The 25760-nt window shown below is 43.8% G+C and overlaps 1 protein-coding gene across 1 annotated transcript in view; it reads right to left on the bottom strand.

Moving 5' to 3' along the window:
* The window catches only part of LOC311239397 (ADP-ribosylation factor-like protein 2-binding protein), a gene marked incomplete at its 3' end in the record, with an annotated part of 64048 nt that extends 38793 nt beyond the window's left edge, over positions 1-25255 (bottom strand). The window contains exons 1-6 of the mRNA XM_084327703.1: positions 25148-25255; positions 24295-24388; positions 21726-21787; positions 21181-21287; positions 2947-3032; positions 572-668 (exon numbers count right to left, since the gene is read on the bottom strand). Coding sequence (XP_084183829.1) covers positions 572-668; positions 2947-3032; positions 21181-21287; positions 21726-21787; positions 24295-24388; positions 25148-25166 — 465 coding nt within the window. The 5' untranslated portion in view covers positions 25167-25255. The remainder of the gene's footprint in view (positions 1-571; positions 669-2946; positions 3033-21180; positions 21288-21725; positions 21788-24294; positions 24389-25147) is intronic.
* Between the last annotated feature and the right edge of the window lie 505 nt (positions 25256-25760).

Here is a 25760-nt window from a genome sequence, read left to right as displayed (position 1 = left end):
ACCAATTGCTTTTAGCTTGTCAATCAGAATGGAGTGATTGACAGTGTCGAAGGCCTTTTGTAGGTCCAGCATGACCATGCCGCAGTATTTGCCCGCGTCAAAAACATTTGACGTCTGGAGATTTCGGCAAGAATTAAATGTTTCGCAGATTGGATGGTGAGTACTTTCTTTCTTTGGTCATTCTCAATATAGGCAATTCCAAGACCGTTTAGGAACCAGTTTGCAGAAATAAGTTAAATACACATTTTAAATGAGAAAATAACATATTTGTATTGCATGGTTTATCCCATTTTCATTGAGGAGAGGTCTATATCTTTAGGCGAAAGGTCTATCTTGAGAAAAGAGGTCTATCTTGAGGTGGGAGGTCTATATCTTGAGGAGAGGTCCATCTTGAGGTGAGAGGTCTATATCTTTAGGTGAGAGATCTATCTTGAGGAGAGAGGTCTATATCTTGATGTGATGGGTCTATATCTTGAGGCGATGGGTCTATATCTTGAGGAGAGAGGTCTATATCTTGAGGTGATGGGTCTATATCTTGAGGTGATTAAAAGTGAAAAGGTTTTGTACTCACAGCTCTGTATTCCAGAATCCTCATCTTGAAGGCCGTGAAGTCAGAGAAGGTCAGCAGCAGGTCAAACACATCACCTGATAACTCATCCTTAAACTGCCTGGAGGGGGGGAAGGGGGGGGGCAAGAGGGGGGGGGGAGAGAGGGACAGAGAGAGAGAGACAGAAACAGTCATGAGAAAGAGAGAGATAATACTGAAACTGCATGTATTAGTGTGCCACCTAGTGGCCTGTTGTGAGATAACATATTTCAGGCAAGAGGCAACAGGTCTAACAGGATGAAACATACATATACAGGTGCACAAAAGTATATGAATGTGTTTTAGAGAAGAGAGACTTCAGTAACCATGAGATGAGTCACATCACTGTTGTTGATTAAAAAACACCCAACTCTTATTTTTTATTGAAAGATTACATGATCCTTTACAGTCTATTGTTTACACTGCCTATTTTTATTTGTACTTTTCTACTGTACTATAATTTATTACCTGTATTATGTCTTCTACTATTACCATGTACCTGTACCTCCCCTCCCCATGCTGCTATGATGTCTGAATTTCCCCAAGGGGATCAATAAAGGAATATCTTATCTTATCTTATATGCTGTGCCTAGGGCCCATTACAAGGTTGTCACTAAACGGCCAAGCTGCAAAACTAAATCAAATCTATTATCGATTATCACAACAACAGAAACAATCATCAACACACACACATTATATATATTTTGTTATTATTAGTTTTCCATCACTTTTATAGTAAAATTATTCTTCTGTTTTTTATAACACTATGAAATGTTAACATTATCTCCCTGCACTGTATATTATTTGTTATTTTCTAGTAAATTTTGTTTATTTTTAAACTGTGCAAAATAAAGCACTGAAATGAGTTCCCGGTTCATTGCAGCTTGGCCGATAAATAGGGATGGGTACCGAATCCGGTACTTTTAACACATTCCCGGCCAATCACGTATATACGTTTTTAACTCGTTTTTTCTTTTATTCGATTTTAATATCCTATTCAATGTCACAGAGCTGTATTTTGGCTGGAAAAGGCATATTGGGACTCGGAAAGTGCAGTACCGGCCAGATCCTGGTATTGGCGCTGTCTCGAGAATGCAGTAATCCTTTTTGCAGGCTTGGTGTCACCTTTTTTACACTCCGGGCGGACTTTTTTGTTAGCCTGAAGCGAGGGCTTCACCAGATCGCATGGAATACTTTTTGCGACGCCAAATTCATTATGCAGTAAAGGAATATGGCATCAGCCAATGGACATAATTTATGATCTAGCAGATGGCGATCAAATAACTGGAAAATTATTTTTGGAATCCAACCGGCCACAGGTAAGAGCAATTTGACGTCAATTTCAGCTTGGTCGTGCAAGGATTTAATAGCCATCCCCCTGCTCATCCTATGTTGTGGTAATAACGAATGACGTTATTGGTAATCAATAATCAGAAACGACTTCCCCCGCCCCCCCCCCCCCTTTCATGCATTCATGATGGAACATAATACAGATCATATGCATTTGGATTTTTAACTCTAGCTTGTGTAGGGACGAAACGCCAATCGATTTAACGTTATTAGCTTAGCGCCTTATAAATAGCTTTGCAGGAATTATCCCAGATCATTCCGATATAACACTCATATTCATCACGGTATAAAAACGTATTGATGAAAAAAAAAAATCTTTATGGCATATTGAACGGAAGGTTCATACTGTCAATTGACAATGTAACAATAGCTATAATATAAAATATAGATTTAGCTCTACAAACAACGTGATGCACAGTGAACGTTTGTTATGGGAACGCTGGCCTTCCTAGAATGGGGCCCATCTAATGGCTGGCTGTGAATGTGTATGTGTTGTACTCTTTTTATATTTTTTTTGTTTTGACGTCAACGTTTAGTTTACCACTAAACGAAACCTATGAAGTGTGCAGCACGGCGCACGTTCACGTCAGCGTTCACGTGCACAATACACGCTTACCTAGGATTTGACTTGATTCAACAACAAAGCAGTCGGGGCAATGGCAAGCCGAAAACGGTCGCAAGTGTGGTTACACTTTACAAAGCTAGATGCAGACAACGCTCGCTGCAATACTATATATATATTAACAAATTGTTCTAAATAAATAATAATGATAATAAATTATTTGAAGTGTGGAAACAATTATTTTTACAACTGAGGTAGGTAGATTACATTTTTAGAGACTAAAGTACCAAAAAAAAAGGTACCATTGGGTACCGGTATCGGTTCAAATGTGAAAGGTACCCAACCCTACCGATGAGTGACGACACTCCCATTCCAACTATTCAGAATCCACCAACGTATCGTTTAAATTATGTCATTTAAACATCAGCTTCCTCTAATAGAGTCTTACTGTAGAAGCTTTGTGAAGTCCGTCATGTTGAAACCAGGGATCTTCTCCATCAGCTGCTGCTCCAAGTACTTCTCCAGGAGCTCCGTCTACAGCGCACACACAGATACACACAGATACACACACACACACACACACACACACACACACACACACACACACACACACACACACACACACACACACACACACACACACACACACACACACACACACACACACACACACACACACACACACACACACACACACACACACACACACACACACACACACACACACACACACACACACACACACACAACTGGCTCAGCCCTCAGAGCTAAACACAGCAGTAGCCTGAATTACTGTGAAATGTTCAATGTATAAACAAATAACATTTGCTTTACCTTGACGTGAAATGTACCATCTTCATCAGAAGCATCACTGATAGTTGTGTTGCTGTCAGACTATATAGTTGTGTTGCTGTCAGACTATATACAGTAGTTGTCTAACTGTCAGACTATATAGTTATATAGCATACTTGGCTATCGCGTCTCGCTCTGCCAATGAGATAACCTCTTATCTCCTTGCACATAATGTGCACACGAAACACAACAAATGCACTCACTTGCACGTGACCAAGCCACGCCCATACGTCTCCCTATATGACGCCGGAAATGGTCACGCTCCACCTTCCTCTTTTCGTTTCCAACACGGAAGTAGCAGTGCACTCCGTGAACTAGTTGTTATGAAATGCAGGGAGAAATTACACAATGTTGGGTATTCGCCAGAAGTTCACCAGCCCCCGGAACCTTCTTGGCACATCCTAACAGCGCAACGGGCCTGTCCTGGGTTTCCTCGTCTCGTGACAGCGGACTGAGGGACGGTTAGCTGTCGAGCTAAGTCGTGCACAGGTAGGGCCTGCGCTATCAGGCATTGATACTAGCATGGGTAATACTGCTCGTTGTCTTGTGAGGCGACCGAGTAATGTATTGGCGCGGGATATTTGGGAAAACATTACTCTCTTTTGGATGTTTTCCGAGTATCCTAGCGCGCAGCTAATGCTAATGCTACAATGTGGGGCACCGTTCCCCTTGTTCCCCGCCGAGGGCTGTCTTTACTAAAAGGTCTTCCCTCCTCTTAACCATTCATGCTGACGGTCAATCGGTGTCTAATGTTGGGGGTTTTAACAGGGGCTTGTTTACCATTTACATGGGTGGATGGGCTGAGGCTCAGGGCAGGTGTGCTTTTTGTGAATCTATGAATTGAAAATGGGGGTCCCTGGTGTGGACAGGACTAACGTTTTCTCTGGTCTGCATCCCCTTAACAATCGTGTGTATGGGCTAGCCCATTCTGCAATATGTTAATCGAGTTTTCGTTCATTCATTCATTTATCCCTTCATGGGTGCACACCACAGTGGAGGTTGTTGCATGCCTACTAGTGAGGCAGTGCTTCACTAGTAGTAGACTTTGGTCTGCAGCCACCACTGGTGTTCCGTGCTTAGTGAAGCAGGTGGCATCAGTCCTTTGCCCTGACTTGATGGAATGGTGTCCCGCCCGGCCGACGCCATGAGGCGAGTCGGCCCGGCAGGTGGCTGGTGGGCTGATGAAGCCTATACCGCCGCGGTATAGAATTAGCAGTGACTGGCAACATTGTTCAATTTGCTGTTTTTTCTGTCAAACATGGTGTCGGGTGGTGGGGCCTTAGGGCCAGCTGTCGTCAAAACATTGCGCAAGGTTTTGAGGTTATTCAGCTTTTGACCTAGCCGCAAGCTATAACCGCATGGAGGGCTAGGATGCTGTCAACGGTTGTTCACAGGCATTTTTGGTTGGAGCAATCTCCCCTTGAGGGGTCTCCTCCTCAGGGCTCCCCCTCCGGGGGTGGACCTGGGTCTGTCCACGGAGGCGCGGGCGGTATTTGACCTGGGCTCCACGCTGCCCCACACAGCGGCTGCGGCAAGGCCCCTGGCCAGCAGCCATGTTTCCCCCGCCTGAGATACCCTGGGCACAAAGAAAACAGGTGATCACAAGGCCGGCGGCCGAGGGATCGGCTACATTAGATGAGCACGCCCTAAAAAAACGTCGCCGTCTAGCTGTGTCTAGCACGCTCTCCGGTCACTCCCCCCCCCCCCCCCCCAACGCCAGCGGGACACAGGCTCCGATTTGTTCCCTTTGGCTGCGGGCCGCGTGTTTTCAGTGAAGCACAAGCGGCCCCACGTTTCGCTTCTCATGGGGACAGGGGCTGACACCCAGTTGCTAGCTAGGCCTGGGTCTGCCTGTGAGAATGCTGTGCTGTCAAGCGGCTCCCACACCACACGTTCTGCGTCTGTGTTTGGTGAGCCTGGTGTTGTGTCTGTCGACGGAAAAGGTTGTCAGCGGGGGAACTCGAGGCCCAGGAGGTCGCAGCGTGAGTTCCCCCAGCCCCGCCCTCGCCAGGCAGCGTGAATATTAAAGGCAACCAACTTGTGTTCAGCATTTCTCTGATTGGCCACGACCCCACGCCGCTAGCCCGCCCCATTTTGCCGCGAGCGCGGCAGGAACCTTCAAGTTCCTGGTGCAAAATAAATCTGGTAGTTTGTTTATGACGTTAATTAATAATAAACACTGTTAGGACTATCTGACTCTTAATAATAAACACTGTTAGGACTATCTCGATTCACGCGTCACTACTGTAACTAGAAACTGTACATTGTAACGTTATATAATGTTATTTCGCGTCACGCGTCACTGTACATCAGTGGAGGCTGACTCCTGACTGATTAACTAGAAACTGTACGCTGTTATTTCACGTTTTTAACGTCATAAACCAACTACCAGATTCACTCGTCACTGTACATCAGTGGAGGCTGCTGAAGCGCCAGCGGGGCGATGCGGTGGTTTCTCCCCGGCTTCCCTGCGCCGCCGCCGGCTTGACTCGGTCCAGCTCCAGCAGCAGCGGCCGTCATCCGTTGTAGAAGCCCTTTCAATGACAGAGCTCTCATATTTTGCGAATGCATAAACTATATCTTAAATTATGGCTATGTGTCTAATATGGCTGTCGCTTATCAATGACTTCGCGACAGCCATATTAGACACATAGCCATAATTTAAGATATAGTTTATGCATTCGCAAATATGAGAGCTCTGTCATTGAAGTGGGTGGTGGCAGCGTAACAGCGTTCACCCTGATGTAAAGTAGCGATTTTTATTGTTTTGTCATGACAAACCAATTACATAATCCAACATATGTGTAAAGAAACAACATATTCCAGTTAACGGTATATTTTTTTAATGATTCATTACGGTATAAATTAGGTTAACTGGAGCTGCGTATTGCTGGCTCTCATATTTGCGAATACAACAGCGTTCACCCTGATGTAAACAAAACAAGTCATTGCGACGGCCAACGGAAGACGGCCGCTGCCGCAGGCGGCGCAACTCTCTGCCGCACAGCAGCGCGGTCACGTGGCCAATCAGAGAAACGCTGAACGAAAGGCTGAACACAAGTTGGTTGCCTTTAATATTCACGCCGCCAGGCCGGGTACCACGTTAGTGTCTCCCCCGACCGGAAGAGTCAGGCAAGCGTGGTTTGGGTGGTAGTAATATCACTACAGGGCTACGGTGTGTAGGAACCCACCCTATCGGGCAGTGTGGGGACCACACGCCTTGCATGTCCAGCTGCAGAGCAGGCTATCCTCAGCAGTCCATGCCGGGAAGATGCTCAGTGGGGGAGCTTATGTCACAGTCGAGAATGCAGCTGTGACTGCGTCCCCGACCGCCAAGAACCTTGGTGTTGTCCTCGACGACCAGTTGAACTTCTCTGCTCACATCGCAGCGACGACCAGAACCTGCCGATTCCTCCTGAGCAACGTCAGAAGGATACGCCCCTTCCTGACAAAAGAAGCCACCCAACTCCTCGTCCAATCAACAGTCATCTCCCGCCTCGACTACTGCAATGCACTGCTCGCTGGCCTCCCGGCCACTGCCACTAAGCCTCTTCAACTCATTCAGAACGCAGCGGCCCGCCTGATCTCAAACCTACCGAAGTCGGCCCATGTCACCCCACTTCTTAGGGACCTGCACTGGCTCCCCATTGCTGCACGAATCCGCTTCAAGGCCCTCGACCTAGCATACCGTGCGGCAAAGGGAACCGCTCCTGCCTACCTCCGGTCAATGGTCTCTAACTACACACCCTCAAGACCCCTACGCTCTGCATCTTCTGGCCGCCTCAGACCTACTCCTATCCAAGCTCCGGGAGGGTCATCAAAGAGAAGTCGCCTATTCTCAGTCCTAGCCCCACAATGGTGGAATGAACTACCCACCCCAGTTAGGACAGCCGAATCACGTCCAATCTTTCGCCGTCGACTAAAGACGCACTTCTTCAACCATTATCTGAATTAAAAAAAAAAATCTAACCCTAACTAACCGTACTGTCATGCACTTGTCCTAATAAACTAACCTACACTGTAGCACTCAACACTTTGATGAACATTGTTGCTCAGCTGATAGAGTTGTGCCCTTCCTGATGGCTTGTCGTACAGAACTTGTAAGTCGCTTTGGATAAAAGCGTCAGCTAAATGACTAAATGTAAATGTAAATGTAAATGTCACCAAGTGTGATGGCCGCTCTCCCCATATCAGAACGGCCCTTACTGTCGGGGTCCCCCCTTGGGTGCGATTGCCTCGTTGGTAGAGTCAGGGTGCGATATCCCGGCTCCGCGAGACGCCCTGCTCGCGCGGTTGGCGAGTCCAGGGTTGGCAACGCACAGCGGGTGGGACCAGGCCTCCTATCTACGGTTCCTGGCGGACCAGCGCCAGTTGGCGGCGGGTGCGCTTTGGGATTATCATCACGTATGGCTACAGCAGTGCCATATGTCGAGGTGGATGGAGAGAACGCTGAGGCGGGTTTTTAAATTTTTTTGAACAAATGTTTTTTATTTTACCTTTTTTAACATGAAACTAGACAAACAATACAGTAACAGTAATAATCACTGATAAATCACAGGACAATGACAGAAATAATAATAACAATAATGACAGTCCGGTAATTAAGTCAAAATTAATGTAGATTAAAAGACATAAAAATAATAAATACAATACATGTGCACTTGCTCGCTCTTCCTTGCTCTTTCCTTCCCCCCCCCCCCCACCCCCCTCAGGACCCCCACTTGGACTATACATCCACTATTTCATTTAACATCAGAAAATTACAAATGTATATGCTTCCCTTTATCTTCTCCACCACAGCTACGCAGACTGCTATGCTGGCTTCATTAACACCTAAAATTCGTGCAGTGGATATCTCTAGATAAATCACATCGAGATAGGTAAGAACCCATACCTTCCGGCACATTTTATCCAGTTGAATCCAGCGTGACGCTATAAACTTTTTGGCAGCCGTAAGACTCGTAAGGTACGGTCAGAGATAAAAATTCTGATAATTGAGTGGTTACTTTTTCCCAGAAAATCTTAACAGGAGGGCATTCCCAATACATATGCATATATGTACCAATAGCACCGTTTGAACACAAGGAGCATCGAGAGTCTTGTCTGAGACCCATTAGGTGCAAACGTTTTGGAGTCAGGTAAGTCCTATGAACAAAAATGAGATTAATCTGTTGGTGATCTGGGTTGCGTGATGATAGCCGAACGTTTGCCCAGACTGCATCCCAATCAAAATCTACTTCCACGTTTAGGATATCCTTCCTCCAAACCGAGTCTAGGGGAAGGACCTCATATGAGGACGTAAATAAGTGGCGATAAAAGTCAGAGACGAAGCCTCTCGATGGCTCCTTGTCATAAAAGAATTTGTGAAATCTGTGGCGCTCAAGTGGAATATTTAATGGGACTCCGTGAGCCCTCAAAGCTGCTCTTATTTGTAGATAGAAAAAAATGAGTGGAACTGGTGAGGTTAAATTTGTTAAATATATCTTGATAACTTTTTCTGTGTGTCACGCCATATCCGGATCACATGTGTAATAGGAGGGCCAAATCTCAAGTTGCATTGCTTAATTGATAAGTTGGTGTACACTATATCCTGCAGTCTATGTGGTGCCACTATGTTCTCCTCTAATGGTCTCCAGGATACCGATGCTTGAGAATCAAACCAGGTGATCAGTGGTCAGAGGCGGGGGTTTGTGTTGCAGTTTGCACAACCCCACCCTCCGTTTTTGGGTTTGGTACAGACCCTTTTGTCAGGGTCCGCAGCAGTGACAGCTCTGGCCGACGAGATCCAATCTCTGTTGGCGAAACAGGCCGTCGTCGTGGTCCCATGAGAGGATGCGCTGAGCGCTGGGGGGGGGGGGGGGGGGTGTCAGACCCATACTGGACCTGTCCCATGGAAGGTTCAGAATGTTGACCGTCTCCCACCTGTTAGGCGCTGTCAGGTGGGGGACTGGTTCACCTCCATAGACCTGTAGGATGCGTATTCGCATCCTGATCTTCCATCCTAGGACATACCTACGCTTCCTTTGCAGGGCTTAGCGTACGGGTGCCAGAGGCTGCCGTTCGGATACTCTCTGGCTCCCCGCATCTTCACCAAGTGCGTGGAGACCGCGCTGGGGCCTCTGCATCGTCGGGGGATACAAATTGTATTCTACCCTGGACGACGTTCTGGTCCTCGGCCAGACAGGGAAGATCGCCAGGTCTCATACCAGGCAGCTGGTGGAATTCCTCACCAGCCTGGGTTTTGCTGTAGACTGGAAGTAGAGTACTCCTCTTCCCAGTCAACGGGTGGAGTACTTGGGCTTATTTCTAAGCTCAAGGTCTATATGGGCATCCCTCTCAGAGCAGCGGCGAGTGGGTGGTTCTCGGCGCGCTTGGGAGGTTCCGTCCTAGGACGGTTACGCCGCTGTCCGTGATGCGCCTGCTCGGTATGATGGCATCTGCTCACTCTGTGGTCCCTCTTGGCCTCCTCTTCATGAGGAGGATACAGAGGTGGTTTTTTCCAGTATGGAAATGGACCCGGTGAGAGACAAGTGGAAGCGGCTGAAGGTTCCCATGTCAGTACTGGGGGACCTTGTTCTCTGGGGAGGGCCTGGTGCCCTCACCAGCGGGGTCCCCGTGGGCAGCAGGCTGTCACACGTCACGGTCTTCACCGACGCCTCCCTCACGGGATGGGGGGGGGGGGGGGGGGGACGTGTCGGGCCAACACAGTAGGGGGCAGTTGGCAAGACCATGCTGCCCGGTCTGCGCTACATTCAATGTGTTGGAATTGAAGGCTATCCTTCTGGTCCTCAAACGGCTCGGCCACCTTGTGGTGGGCGAGCATGTTTTGATCAGGACGGACAACACAACGTCAGCGTCGTATATTGACAGACAGGGAGGAGTGCGCTCCCCCCCGTCTGCACCGGGCGGCGGTCGGGCTCTGGCTATGGGCGTTTCTCCATCTGCGCAGCCTGAGGGCTCTCCACATCCCCGGCAGGGAGAATGTAGGTGCAGATGTGATGTCGCAGGGCGGTCCTCACCCCGACGAGTGGGGATTACGTCCAGACATAGTCGGACAGGTCTGGGACCGATTCCGTGGCCGCCCGGGATTCTGTACCCATTCCCCCCCATACACCTGATAGCTCAGCTGTTGGGGCGGGTACGTCGGGAGCACGGGACTTGATCCTGGTCGCGCCGGGCCGGGGCTCAGCTGTGTGGTCCCCGGCCCTGATTCAGCTCTTGGTGGCCCCACCGTGGCCTGTTTTGTGGTCACCGCGGGCCCTCTCTCAGACACGCAGAACTCTGTTCTGCCTCCTGTTCTGGGGCAGCCTCTAGGCTTGGCTGCTGAAAGTGTGAATCTGGTGGGGATGCGTCTTGACTCTTCACAGTGACTAATTCACAGTGCATATCCAATGAAATTACCATTTAGTCAAATGTCTTATACAGGATATACCCATACATGTTATCTAAAAACCTACATACATTATGCTCCAGCTCGAACCCCCCCCTCCCGGACCCCCCATTGGATAATCCAACCATTATAACTTGTTCCTAACCAGACACTACCATTATATATGCTAGCTTTTATTCTCTCCACCACTTCTAACCACAATGTCATTTTGGATTCATTGAGACCCAAAATTCTTGCTGTAGATATTTCTTGATAAATCACATCGAGATATGTAAGAGTCCAGACCTTCCGGCACATTTCTTCCGGTTGAAACCATCGTGATGCTATCAGCTTTTTAGCCACTGTGATACCGGATAAAACCAATCTCTTTAGCTGTGGAGGTACTGCATACTCAAAGACATCATTTAGCAGTAATACAGAGGGGTGTACAGGTATATCCAGAGTTAAGAGATTTGCTAATTGCTGGGTCACTTCTTTCCAAAATATCTTAACTGGTGGGCAGTCCCAGTACATGTGCATAAATGTCCCTTCGTCCCCATTTGTACATAGGGAGCATTTGGAGTCTTGTTTAAGACCCATTTTGTTCAGTCTTATAGGATTTAAGTATGTCCTGTGAATATAGTTAAGATTGATTTGTTGATGGTCCGGGTTCCTTGATGCAAGTCGTACATTTGCCCAAGCCTCTTGCCAGTCAAAGTCTGTCTCCAGGTCTGGTATATCCCTCCTCCAGACTGAGTCTAGATGGAGGGTTTCATACGAGGCCGTTAGTAATTGATGATAAAGATCTGATACAAAACCTCTCGATGTCTCTCTTTCATAGAAAAATGTGTGGTATCTGTGGTGTACAATTGGTATCTTTAATGGAACACCGTGAGCCTTCAAACATGCCAATAACTGTGCGTAAAAATAATATGTGGACTTGGTGAGATTAAATTTTTTGCGTATTTCATTGAAACTACAAAAACCCTGTTTGTTGAAAACGTCTCCTAATGAGTGTATGCCTTGCTTTTCCCATCTAGGGAATCTTATATGTTGTTTTCCAATCAAGAGTGCATTGTTATTGTATAAGGGAGTATGATTATGCCATTTATGTGGGGTAGAATATTTTTTTTGTGTTTCGCGCTATATCCGGATCGCATGAGTGATTATGGGGCCAAATTTCCGTTCGCATTGCTTAATTGGTAATTTGGTGTATACTATGCCCTTCAGCCTATGTGGAGCTACTATATTTTCTTCAAAATTTCTCCAGGATACTAATGCTTGGGGATCAAACCATGTTGTTAGTGGTCTTAAAGTGTACGCCTTAAAGTAGTGGTAGAAATCTGGAAATGCCATACCTCCGTCTGCTTTGTTTCTCTGTGCGGTGGATCTTTTTATACGTGGTGGTTTGTTATTCCAAATAAATTTGTATGTGGAGGAGTGTAATTCTTTCCAGTAACCCTTTGGAGGGGGTAACGGTAGCATTGAGCTGAAGAAGTTGATTCTAGGTAGGACGTCCATCTTGACTATTGATATCCGTGCCTGTACTGAGTTTTTAAGTTTCGACCACCTGACAAGGTCGTATTTGATTTTGTTTTGGATTTTTATGTAATTGTGCTTCACCGTTTGGCTTATGGTAGGGAATATTTCAACTCCCAAACATCTAAAGTGTTTTACCATCTGTATCTCTTTTGGGAGGGTTATATTTCTTTTTGCAGGGGCGTTAAGTGGGAGGAAGGCCGACTTCGGCCAATTTATCCTAAATCCCGATAGATCTCCAAAGTCCTCAATCAGCTTGAGAAGATGAGGCAATGCGGTGTTGGGGTTTTGAATGAACAGTATTATGTCGTCCGCATATAAACAAATTTTGTGTTGTGTGCCCTTGATTATGATTGGTTCTATGGATTGGGATTGTCTTATATATTGTGCTAAAGGCTCTAATGATAGATCGAATAGTCCGGGACTAAGAGGGCAACCCTGTCTGGCTGAGCGTGATACCGGAAAGATTTTGGAGATGATTGTACCTGTTGTAATCATGGCCGATGGGTCTTTGTATAATACTTTAATCATATCAATGAATCCTTTTCCTAACCCCATCCTTTCTAATACTGCCCATAGATACGACCATTCCAACCTGTCAAAAGCTTTCATTGCATCCAGGGACAGTATCGCCTTAGGTGTGTTGTCTTCCTTGTTGGCATCTAGTACGTGTAGTAATCGTCTTATGTTATCAGTGATCAAGCGACCTCTTATGAAGCCAGTTTGGTCCGGATGAATTAAAGACGTCATATGCTTTTGTAGTCTGATGGCTAATACCTTAGAGTACAATTTGATATCGGTTCCGAGGAGGCTTAAAGGTCTATAACTACCGCACTCTGTGGGGTCTTTGTCTTTTTTAAGGAGGACGGTTATGAGTGCAATATTGTCATTCTTATGGAAGTTCCCCTCCTTGACTGAGTATAAAATCATATTTAGTAATAAGGGTCCAATTATGTCCCAACAAGAGACGTACATTTCTGGTGGGATACCGTCTCTTCCAGGAGCCCTACCACTTTGCATTTCAGATATGGCCTCCCTAAGTTCATCTAGTGTGATCGGTGTTTCTAACTGTTTAGCGTCATCCTCTGAAAGTTTAGGGAGGTTAATTTGATTAAGATATGTGTCCATTTTGTTTGGATCGACGGTTGTATCTGATTTGTATAAGTTGGAGTAGAATTCTTTGAATGTCGTGTTTATTTCTTTGGGTTCTTTAACAAGTCCTTGTTGTGCTCTAATGGTAGTTATATCTGCAAATTTTGCATTGACTCTTAATCGCATAGCTAATAGGTGACTTGGTTTGGAACCTTGGGAGTTCTGCTGTTGTCTTGTGCTGCGTATTTGCATTTCAGATTGTTGTCTATATATGGCGTTAATCTCTTTTTTTAGTATATTGACTTGATTTTCCAGTCGAACCGAGTTGTTGTATTGTAAAGAATTAAATAACGTTGAGTAAAGCGTTTCCAGTTCATCCAGTTTTGAGCATCGATTCTTGCGTATTTGGGAGGAAAAGCTATCAGTGAAATCCTTGATCATTCCCTTTGTCGTCATCCATAATATTCTGGGGTCCTGCACCGTATTCGCATTCATCCGAAGGAATACCGTAAGAGCTTCTTTGATTTGTGTAATGAATTCCTTGTTATTGAGCAGCATCGTGTTAAATCGCCATCTTGGGGCTCGGGTTGATAGTATACCAAATGTTCCTTTTAGGAGTAAATAACAGTGATCTGATAGTGCATTGGGTATCATTTCCACATCGTAGTTATCAAATAGTCTCGGGGATGTAAAAATGTAATCTATTCTGGAAAAAGTGTTATATCTCGCAGATCGACAGGAGTACTTCCGGGTCGTGGGGTTAAGTGATGGGGTCAAGTGCGTCTTGACTCTTCTGTGGTTAACGCTATCCGGAACACGCGCGCTCAGTCCACTACCGCTTACGCTTGGAAGTGGCGTATGGTCGAGTGTGGGGGCAGAACATTGTTCAGCCTCCCTCTCGTGAAACGTTTCCTGCTTGGCGCTCGGCGTCTCAAGCCTGTGGAACGTTCTCTGTCTCCGAGTGGGACCTCCAACTGGTCCTGGGCCGGTTGTCGGAGGCCCCGTTTGAGCCTCTTGAGCAGGCGCCATTGGATCAGCTGTCTTTAAGACCGCGTTCTTTTTGGCCATCACCTCCGCTAAGCGCGTGGGTGAGCTGTGTGCTCTCTCGGTGCGGCCTGAGTGCCTGTCTATTCGGCCGATAGCGGTGCGACTCTGAGGCCTAATCCAGTCTTCGTGCCGAAGAATATCCAGAGCTCTTTTCGCTCCAGGGATATTGTGGTTCAGGCGTTCGTCCGCCTCCTCACGCTAGTGAGTTGGAGGCGAGCCTTCACCTGTCGTGTCCTGTCCGTGCACTGGGGGTTTACCTCAGTCGGACTCGGGATCTCAGGGCTTCCGATCAACTGTTGTTTGTTACGTGGCCCCCACGCGGGTGAGGCGCTGTCCATGCAGCGCCTGTCACATTGATTGTGCGAGGGCGTTGCCCTTTGCTACACGTTGGCTGGACAGGTCCCCCCCCGGGGGCATCAGGGCACACTCCACTCGTGGAGTGGCGGCCTCTGCTGCCCTGTTAGGGGGGGCCTCGGTGGAGGACATCTGTGCTGCGGCCTCCTGGTCCTCCCCAGGTCCTTTCGTTAAGTTTTACCTCGTGGACATGACTGGGGGTTCTGAGGTCTGGGACCTCTCCTGCGTCCCACCATTTGGTGGGCTAGCAGGGGTGTGTGGGTGTGGGCCACGGGGTGCTGTGTCACACGTGGTCCCGCCTGTGCTGTGCGTTCAGGGGTGCCTGGTTCCCCCTTTTTCGCACTTTGGTGGAGTTGACTGCCTCCCCCCCTTCGTTAGGACGGGCGGGTGGACGGGACTCCCCTCCTCCCTGGCTAGGGCTTACGGGCCCTCAGGGGGTACACTTGTCGGGCCACGCGTCCGCTCTGCCCCATATCTCATTGGCAGAGCGAGACGCGATAGCCAAGTATGCTATATAACGAAAGGTTATTTCATAACCTAGTTATATGAATATAGATTGGATAGAGCTGCCGCGATTACCGCATTACCGCGGTATCGCTGTTACATCACGGCCACCGCAGAGTAGGCTGAATACCGCGTCACCGCTGTTTTTTATAATAATAATAATAAATTACCCTCCTCTCGTTGGGCTTGCGGCTCTGCAGATATACCCTACTCGTCTATCGAGGTTCCAAGCGACCCTATTGGGTACCAGAAAAGTCACGTGAAACATTGCAGACCACTGATTGGTCAGAAGAGAGACGCGTCACACGTTGTAGCGTCATGCAGTGTGTTACCACCAATCGGCAAGCGCGTATTAGGTTTTTACTTCCTGAATGTCAGCTCATCACAACACGGCTAATAACGTTAGCTTTAACTCTCCGCCGGAGTGGACTACCATCGCTCCTAAGGAGTACTAAACGAGACATAATGATTTTACTGTCTGCAACGAATGTTATAATAAAAGCCCTTCGTTCTATACACTTGTCTGATTGAAAACTTTATTAACAGACCGCAGAATGGGACAACTCAGCACGCTCTGAGCAAAGAAAGGAACTGAGATATGAATAGAGTATTGCTTGCCTTGCTATGGTCAGGTAAATACGCTGATGTTATTGAACGTATAACTATATAATGTTAATGCCACAAAACGAATGCCTTTATTATAAAGTAGTAACTTTATAGTAATAATAATAAAGGGTCGGGGGGGTTAGGGGTAACCACCCCTGCCCGCGACACCGAGTGAACTGCGCACGACCAGAGGGGAAACTTCGAATCCGTGTTTCACTTTCAATAACTAATGCGTGCTTGCCGAATCCCAAACAATATTCATGCTGCAAAGTCATCCTCTAAAGATAGACATTTAGACTAGAGGCAGGCTATATGCTATAAAGAGTAGACTACTACTAAAAAAAAAAATGCATTCAAACTTTTTATTTTATTTTTTTTGTGTGCGTGCGGTAATAACCGCGGCGGTAGGAAATATTTTGCAAATGTGTGCGGTAAGGAAAACATCAATACCGCGGCAGCTCTAAGATTGGATGGTTTTTCCGCTTATGGAAATCGTTCTGAGGAAGGTGGAGCGTGACCATTTCCGGCCTCATATAGGGAGACGCATGGGCGTGGCTTGGTCACGTGCAAGTGAGTGCATTTGTTTGTTTCGTGTGCACATTATGTGCAAGGAGATAAGACGTTATCTCATTGGCAGAGCGAGACACTCAGCCAGTATTCATATAACTAGGTTATGAAATAACCTTTCGTTCTGTTGCTGTCAGACTATATAGTTGTCTTACTGTCAGACTATATACTTGTCTTGCTGTCAGACTATATACAGTAGTTGTCTTACTGTCAGACTATATAGTTCTGTTGCTGTCAGACTATATAGTTGTCTTACTGTCAGACTATATAGTTCTGTTGCTGTCAGACTATATACTTGTCTTGCTGTCAGACTATAGGTGTCTTACTGTCAGACTACTATATACTTGTCTTACTGTCAGGCTACTATACACTTGTCTTACTGTCAGACTATATACTTGTCTTACTGTCAGACTATATACTTGTCTTGCTGTCAGACTATATACTTGTCTTGCTGTCAGACTATATACTTGTCTTACTGTCAGACTATATACTTGTCTTGCTGTCAGACTATATACTTGTCTTGCTGTCAGACTATATACTTGTCTTGCTGTCAGACTATATACTTGTCTTGCTGTCAGACTATATACTTGTCTTGCTGTCAGACTATATACTTGTCTTGCTGTCAGACTATATACTTGTCTTGCTGTCAGACTATAGTTGTCTTACTGTCAGACTACTATATACTTGTCTTACTGTCAGACTATATAGTTGTCTTGCTGTCAGACTATATACTTGTCTTACTGTCAGACTACTATATACTTGTCTTACTGTCAGACTATATACTTGTCTTGCTGTCAGACTACTATATACTTGTCTTACTGTCAGACTATATACTTGTCTTGCTGTCAGACTATAGTTGTCTTACTGTCAGACTATATACTTGTCTTACTGTCAGACTACTATATACTTGTCTTGCTGTCAGACTATAGTTGTCTTACTGTCAGACTATATACTTGTCTTACTGTCAGACTACTATATACTTGTCTTGCTGTCAGACTATATAGTTGTATTGCCAGCAGACAGTGTTTTTGGAACAGTGCTCCAGGTGTGGGCTAGTTGTCGTCCCAGTTTAGTCTGCTGGGTCCGTTTCCAGTGACAACAACACCAGTGGTGCTTCTGATGAAGATGGCAGATTTCACTGATGAAACGTCAATGTAAAGAAGATCCTACTAGTTTACACACATTAATGGGAAATTATCTTACCATCATCTCTAGTCATACAAGAAGATATCTATCAATTTCCTCTCTGTGTGTTCAGTAGAAAGCTATCCAGCTGCAAGCTAGCCTAGTTAAGTACAGATTAATGGAAGCGGATACGGACCATTAGCCTAGCCTAGCTTAAAACTCTGGGAGAGGTGTTTTAGGCCAACAGCTAGGCTAGACTAGCTCTAAAGAGCCTCATGAAGGAAAGAGATGAAGCCAAATCTACATTAGTAATGTCTGGATTAGTGGAGGACAGGTTAATGTACTGTCAACTGAGAAACCAGGTTACAAAACTGAATAGATCAATGAAAAAAGAATATTACATGCAAAGAATAAATGCTGTAAAGCAAGATAGTAAAGAGCTTTGGAAAACCCTTAATGAAATAATGGGGAGAAGGACAACTGGTGGGGTTTCCTTTGTGGAATCAGAAGGCACGTTTCTGACAAAACCATCTGATATAGCAAATTATTTTAATGATTTCTTCATAAATAAGGTCTATGCACTAAGGCAGAAGATGGACAATACTGATTATGATTATCTAAAGCTCATAAAAAAGAATGTGATGTTAGACAAGAGTTGCACTTTTAAGTTTAATTGTGTAGATGAGCGGGAAGTAAGGAAGATGTTGAAGTCCCTTCCTGAACATAGCTCAGTAGGTACTGACATGCTAGATAGTAAGGTACTTGGCCTGGCAGCTGACTATGTTTATGGTCCGATATGTCATATATTAAATGCATGCTTAATGAAAGGTGTTTATCCCACTGTCTGGAAAGATGGTAAAATTATTCCCTTACCTAAAGATGGCAGACTAGCACTCACTGGGAAGAACAGTAGACCTATCGCTATTCTCCCAGTTCTCAGTAAACTGATGGAGAGAATAGTCCACTCACAAATACAGGATTACTTTGACTGTAATGGCTTGAACACAAGTTTTCAACATGCTTACAAACCTAATCATTCTACTTGTTCTGCCCTTACAGTAATGACAGATGACTGGCTCAAGGAAATTGATAACTCAAAGATGACTGGTGCAGTATTACTTGATTTTAGTGCTGCATTCGATGTCATAGACCAGGGGTAGGCAACCCTAGGCACGCGTGCCTGCATAGGCACGCGGGGGCATTTGCATAGGCACAGGGGGCAGCATTAAAAAAATAAAAATAAAAATGTAAAATTATAATTTTTTTTTTTTTTTTTATAAATATTATAGTGAAATATTTTGCACTGTTGTCGCATTTATCTTGTTGAAATCCTCCCACAGGTTCTTTTTACTACCACATATTTAATTGAGACCCTTTATTTGTTTATTATTTCAATTTAGCTGGAAATTGCTACATCATTCAGTAACATTTGCAGAGCCTTATAACAAAAACATTATTACGGTCACCATTGTGACCAGTGGGATTAATCAACAAATTGTATTATCTATTTTTCTATTTCATTGAACATTGCACATGTTAAAAGCAATTTTCTTTACTCAAAATGTGAGTATTACCAAGTCAACTTGTGTTCTTAAAACAATGACAATAAACATAGTTTTATTAGGTTGAAATAATGTGGTTGTGTACTTATTTTTCTGTTAACTTATTATGGATTGAAAACTGAAAACCTTAATGCACAGTAACTGAACTCAATATTTTTAAGTTCTGGTAACTTATTATTATATATTTTTTTACAGTGTAGTCTTGCGATCAATCAAAACTTATTTACACGATATACCTCACATTCACCCTCCATTCACATCCTGGTGTTCTCCATTAGGCCTGTAGGTGGAGCTATGACAGCACACGTACAGTACACACACCAATGGTGTGTGATGTGTCCAAAAATGAATGGGCAAATGTGAGTGAAATGGTCGCACTGTATGCAGCTGTTTGTCTGCATTGCACCCCCCCCCCCCCAACTCAGATTTAGGGTTGATACAACCATCATAATAATATTGTTAATAATAACAATAACAATAATGATGTAATAATGTAAAAAAAATCATTAAAAAGACCTGATTATGAGAAAAGAAAATTACGATGCATGGAATATTGTTGAGGCACACTAGTTACAACTATATTTCAAACAGGCACTCCATGTCAAAAAGGTTGCTGACCCCTGTCATAGACCATGATCTGCTCATCGGTAAACTAGAATGCTATGGGTTTTGTCCAACAGCCATCATATTTATGAAGAGTTATCTCACAAGTAGGACACAAAGGGTTTATTACACTGGCAGCTGGTCTCACTCTAAGGTCTTAGACTGCGGGGTCCCGCAAGGGAGCTGCCTTGGACCACTCCTATACGCCATCTTCACAAACGACTTACCATCAGTTCTGTGTAAAGCAACTGTACAAATGTATGCTGATGATTCCACATTGTACTATGCTGCAAAAACTGTCAGTGAACTGGACAATGTTTTATCAGCTGAGTTAAATATGGTGTTTGATTGGATAAAACGGAATAAGTTGGTACTAAACATCTCAAAAACCAAATCAATTATCTTGGGTTCGAGTCATAAATTGTCATCAATACCAAAAATGAGTTTGAACGTGTCTGATGAACCCATAGAACAGGTAAATAAAGTAAAATTACTGGGCATAATAATTGATAGCCAGCTGTCATGGGCAGAACACATTGATACCATAGTGAAGAAGATGGGGAGTGGTATCTCCATGGTGAGGAAATGTCTTTCTTATGTCCCTACATATATTGTGGGACAGGTGGCGAAATCTTTAATTTTATGTCACCTAGATTATTGTGCACCAGTATGGTCCTCTGCATCCAAAGGTCAACTAAAGAAATTGCAAACTGCCCAGAACAGAGCTGCAAGGTTAGTTTTACATTGTTCCATGAGAACAAACACCATCACTATGCACCGGCAACTCTCATGGTTAACGGTAGAGAATAGGCTGGTTTTCAACACAGTTAAATTTTTCAGGAACACTGTCTTTTCGTCTCAACCTGTTTTCTTATACAAACAAATTGTCAGATGCAGTCAGGTTCATTCTTATTTTACTAGGTCAGCTGATGATGGACAGATTATGTTACCACGTCCAAAATCAAATGCTTTAAAGAGGACTGTTGTTTATCGTGCCATCAATCATTGGAATAACTGCCCACTGAACATAAGTAAATTGAATAGTAAAGTGTCTTTCAAATACCACCTGAGAATGCACTACTTAAATATGTGAGCAAAATATTCTGATGTTGATAATGATGTCTACAATGTTTTACTGTTTTTAGACAATGTTACAATGTTTTTAGATAATGATGTCTACAATGTTTTACTGTTTTTAGACAATGTTACAATGTTTTTAGATAATGATGTCTACAATGTTTTACTGTTTTTAGATTATCATTGTTAATTGTGATTGTCATATGTATCTTATGTTGTTATGTTTTGTGTTTTGTGTTGTCTTTCTATGTGGACCCCAGGAAGACTAGCTCGCCACTTAGGTGACAGCTAATGGGGATCCTTTTTAAACAATAAACAATAGCTGGTATGTATCCGCTTCCAGTAGATTGTTAGGCTAGAGGTTGTAACTAAATAGTAAACTCACATATTGGTTGAAGATAGGTGTGTAAGTGAGCTTGTTCTCCTCTGTGTCATCAAACTCCAGGTAGTGTTTCTCCATGAAGTCCTGCTCTAGCTGCTGGAAGTCCTCCTCTGAGGAGAGATAACAGAGAGGAGAGAGGGGGGATTAGCACCTACAACCCAATAGGAACTGGTACAGGAGAATATTACACCCTCCCGAGTCCCAACTACACCCCCATTATTCAATTATAATAATAATAATAATCTTACATTTTTTATCCAAAATCAACAATTAAGTAAGACATGATTGGTATCGAGTGGATTCAATAAAGATTTGAGTGAATTAATGAAAGTAGGTCTTTAAAGGTGGTTTAAAAGACACTGGGGTACCTACTAGCTAGCTTGATCTCCTTGATTATGAGTTATTTATCCTATGATGAGTTATTTATCCTATGATGAGGTATTTATCCTATGATGAGGTATGTATCCTATGATGAGGTATGTATCCTATGATGAGGTATGTTATGATGAGGTATGTATCCTATGATGAGGTATGTATCTCCAACCTACCCACAATGATGTCCTCTATACAACCAATAACAGCATCAAAAGCAGAATCAGCCGGTGATGAACTAGAAAGAGACAACAAAAAGGACTGTTTCAGAATGTTGTTCACATTATACAATATGTCCCATAAAGGTTATATTATGTATAGGGATCACCATAAAATCTGAATAACAGAAACAGTTAGATGGTACTATTGTATGACTTAACCCTAGTGTTACATACTGTACAAGTCCTTCTCACTATTTCAGAAAAGTATAATTTAACCCTTTCAACATCACCTCCTGGTTTGGGAATAGCACTGCACAAGACCAAAGCAGACTACAAAGAGTGACACGTTCAGCCGAACGCACAATTGGAGGGGGGCTCCCCACCCTCCAGAACATTTACTACAAGCGTTGCAAGGGCAAGGCTAAGAGAATCATTAAAGACTCCAGTCACCCGAACAACTGCCTCTTTGAACTGCTGCGGTCAGGCAAGCGATACAGGAGTCTCAAGGCGAGCACAGAAAGACTCAGAAGAAGCTTCTATCCCCAGGCCATCAGGCTGCTAAACGAACAATGAATGAACACTACACAACAACAACCACCAAACGCACATAGCACACACATCCACACGCACACACTCACTTTAAACAAACACACTGTAGCACCCACTCCACACACTTATAGCACACACCCACTTTAAACAAACACACTGTAGCACCCACTCCCCACACTTTATATTTATGGATGAAGGATTGCACTACAACTCGTACACCTTACTGTAAATTGTACCTAAAATTGTACCTCATCCCATTTCTGCTTTGCACTAGATAGTACTGTACATTAGTACACTGCATAGTATTGTGTATTGTATATTATATGGTAACTCAGAACATTGTACATATGTCTATACCGAACACTGTGACCTCATTTTCTTCTTCTAAATTCATGCTATATTATGTTATTATGTTATTGATACTATCTTGTCTAGCACAGTCTCTGGAGCGTAACAGTAAGAAGCATTTTGTATGAAAGTATTCTGTACTTCTGTATGACAACTATTAAAGAACTTGAACTTGAACTTTCACTACCACACTACAGGTTAACCTTTCACTACCACACTACAGACGGTTAACCCTTTGTAATGTGATAGTGAAAGGGGCATCTTTCTGTAGTGCAGTAGTGAAAGTGTTAACCCTTTGTAGTGTGGTAGTGAAAGGGTTCACCTGCCAGATATTCATCATCCATTATCAATTTAGTATTCTAACTGTATTCTCTTTCTTTCTTTGCCTGGAACATCCACATTAAAAGATAACAATAAAACAATAAAAGATAAAACATCAAACATAAAAGATAAATCAAGCAATCAAAAAACTAAAAAACAATGGGTGTTGGAGAAGGAGCAGGAAGAAGCAAGATGTGTTAAGTACTTCTATTCTATTCACATAATATGCTTACTATATCTATTCTATTCACATATATGCTTACCACTTGTATCTATTGCTATGTCCGCCCATCACAATCACGCAAACTGTCTAACGCCTGTCCCATCTCCCTGTGAGTGGCTGTCTCGGAGTGATGACCGGAGTGTTGGACGTCCCGTGATGAAGACCGGGAGAAATGCGACCCTATCTGCGCCGCCCCTTCGCCTCAAATAGATCCGCTATCAGCGCTGTCTTTAATCTTTCAAAAATGTTCAGTTGCTATCGCTACCAGCTCTCTTTAATCTTAATCTTTCAAAATGTTCAGTTGCTATCGCTATAAGCTCTATCTTTAATCTTTCAAAATGTTCAGTTGGTATCGCATGCACTTATCTGTGTTTCACTACACACATGAGTGCATGCCTACCAACTGTTCACCTGTTTTATTGCAACACTACTATCACCGACATCTAAGAAGGGAGATCCCCCCTTGAATGGCCCTTCTGAGGTTTCTCTCCTCCACATTGCCTGTGGTGCATTTTTTCCTATTGCTAGGTTTTTGTGAGTTTTTCCTTACCTTCGTCTGGGAGTGTTGCATTTATTTAAAAGAAATTGGACTTTATGGTGTTCTTGTTTTGTGATCGATCTTGACTTATTGTGATGTTTCTTCTTGACTTGTTTAATGAAGAAGTGTCCGGCCCATGGGGACATTAACGTGTGTTGTCGGGCCTTACAAATAAATTGCATATCAAATAATAATAAAAAGTAATAATCTTATAGGCTAGATGAAAAGATAATTACATCATAATATTTACATCATCACACAATGCAGTAAGTACCCTTGCAAACAGTTTCATCATTAAATCAGCATCAACAATTTTATTTACCCTCCTCATTTCTGTATTTCTCTTATTATTATATTTTAATTTAAACTTGATCTCTTGGTCCAGTCCATTCCACAGTCGCCCTGCAGACAATAACTAGTTTAACTAATTATGCTTCTGGTTCTGATAAGTGTTTGACAAAACAGCTGTGTGGTATAGTAAATACATTCCATCCACAAAACCATCTTGATTCTGTGGATCAAATATTACAAACTTTACACATTTATATCTATCTCCCTCTCCCTCTAATAGATGAGGCAGCCAGGTTCCAGGAAAACACACTTACGTTGAAACAGCAATGATCTCCTCGTCCATGTCAACATGTACCATGTTGAAATGTTCTACAATGCTGCAAATGTTGTCTCCGGCGCACAGGTGACCTGGAGAGAGAACGTTAACTTTAGCTATTGAACTCATTGAACTGTTAAAATAGCGCATAGTATGGAGGTTAATATGACTGAAGGTAATTGATTGAAAACTTTAATTAACAGATTGCAGAATGGGTACAGTACAGCTCAATACACACATATGAATGAATGAAAACTTTATTTAAGATTGCAGAATGGATACAGTTCGGCTCTATTCACACATTTGTTAAAGGGATGCAGACCAGAGAAAGACAGTACGCAGTAGCAGTACTGTCTATTTGTATGTCATGTGTGTCATATATGATGAATTGAAAATGGGGGACCCTGATGTAAACAAGACGAAAGTCTTTCTCTGGTCTGCATCCCCTTAACAATTGTATGTATTGAGCTGTACTGTACCCATTCTGCAATCTGTTAATAAACTTTTCAATCAATCACTCAAGACTTTTGTCTTGTTTACATCAGGGTCCCCCATGTCGCTTTATGGTTAACAAAGTACTGTTGAACTAACGAATAAGCGCACCGAATGAGCGCTACCTAAAGTTACTTCAACCGTCGATATATTGATAATTGGGTTTTACGGTAACAATTTCGATACGCTGTAGCTTCCTTAGCTCTTTTGAGCTAACTGTTAGCTAAGCAAACGTTAACGTTAGCTAACGCACACACACCCGTTTGATAGTTAGCTGCTTGTTAGTTGTATTTCGAGCGACACAGTACTGTTCTATGCCTGCATGTTATCTAACGTTGACGTCGTAATTATGCACTCACTTCGCTCCTCAATATCCATTTTAACGTCTCGCTTGTATGTTGTTTTGAAACGGGTTTAGGAGCTCAGTTCTTCATCCGCAAACACGGTTGCCAAGGTAACCAAAAAACGGTCCTCTCTTACGCTGAGTCCGAGACGAAACGAACTCAGAGGTTTAGTTCCGAGGAGAAGTGTATGGATGGGAAGGTAGTGAGAACACTAAACAATTTATTTTGGTGAGATTTTTCAATTGTATTAATGAGAAATCAATTACTATCATGTTATGCTTTCTTTATAAATACCCTTATAAACGCTATAACTCACTCTCCTACACAGAGAGTTGGACGACATTCTAGTCAAACATTTTGGAGACTGTGACGTACAGGCGTAGTGTGCGCAAAAGACCATAGATATATATAGATATCTATGCAAAAGACCACTACACTTCCGCGTTCAGGGAGGAGATTGCGGGGGGTCAAATGAATGGATGTGGACGAGAGCCGTGATGTAAGTGGTTGCCGATACGGCTGTGGGGGTGCTAGAGACATGATCGAATAGACGTTTATGCGCCTCGCTCTCCTGAACACGGCGTGACCCATAACTAATCGATCAGAACTAAATCGGCAGAGAAAAAGC

The sequence above is a fragment of the Notolepis coatsorum genome, assembly GCF_963971535.1.
Source record: "Notolepis coatsorum genome assembly, chromosome: 13".
Taxonomy (NCBI): Eukaryota; Metazoa; Chordata; class Actinopteri; order Aulopiformes; family Paralepididae; genus Notolepis; species Notolepis coatsorum.
The sequence above is the reverse complement of the archived record's forward strand: the minus strand, read 5'-3'. Positions and strand labels throughout refer to the sequence as shown.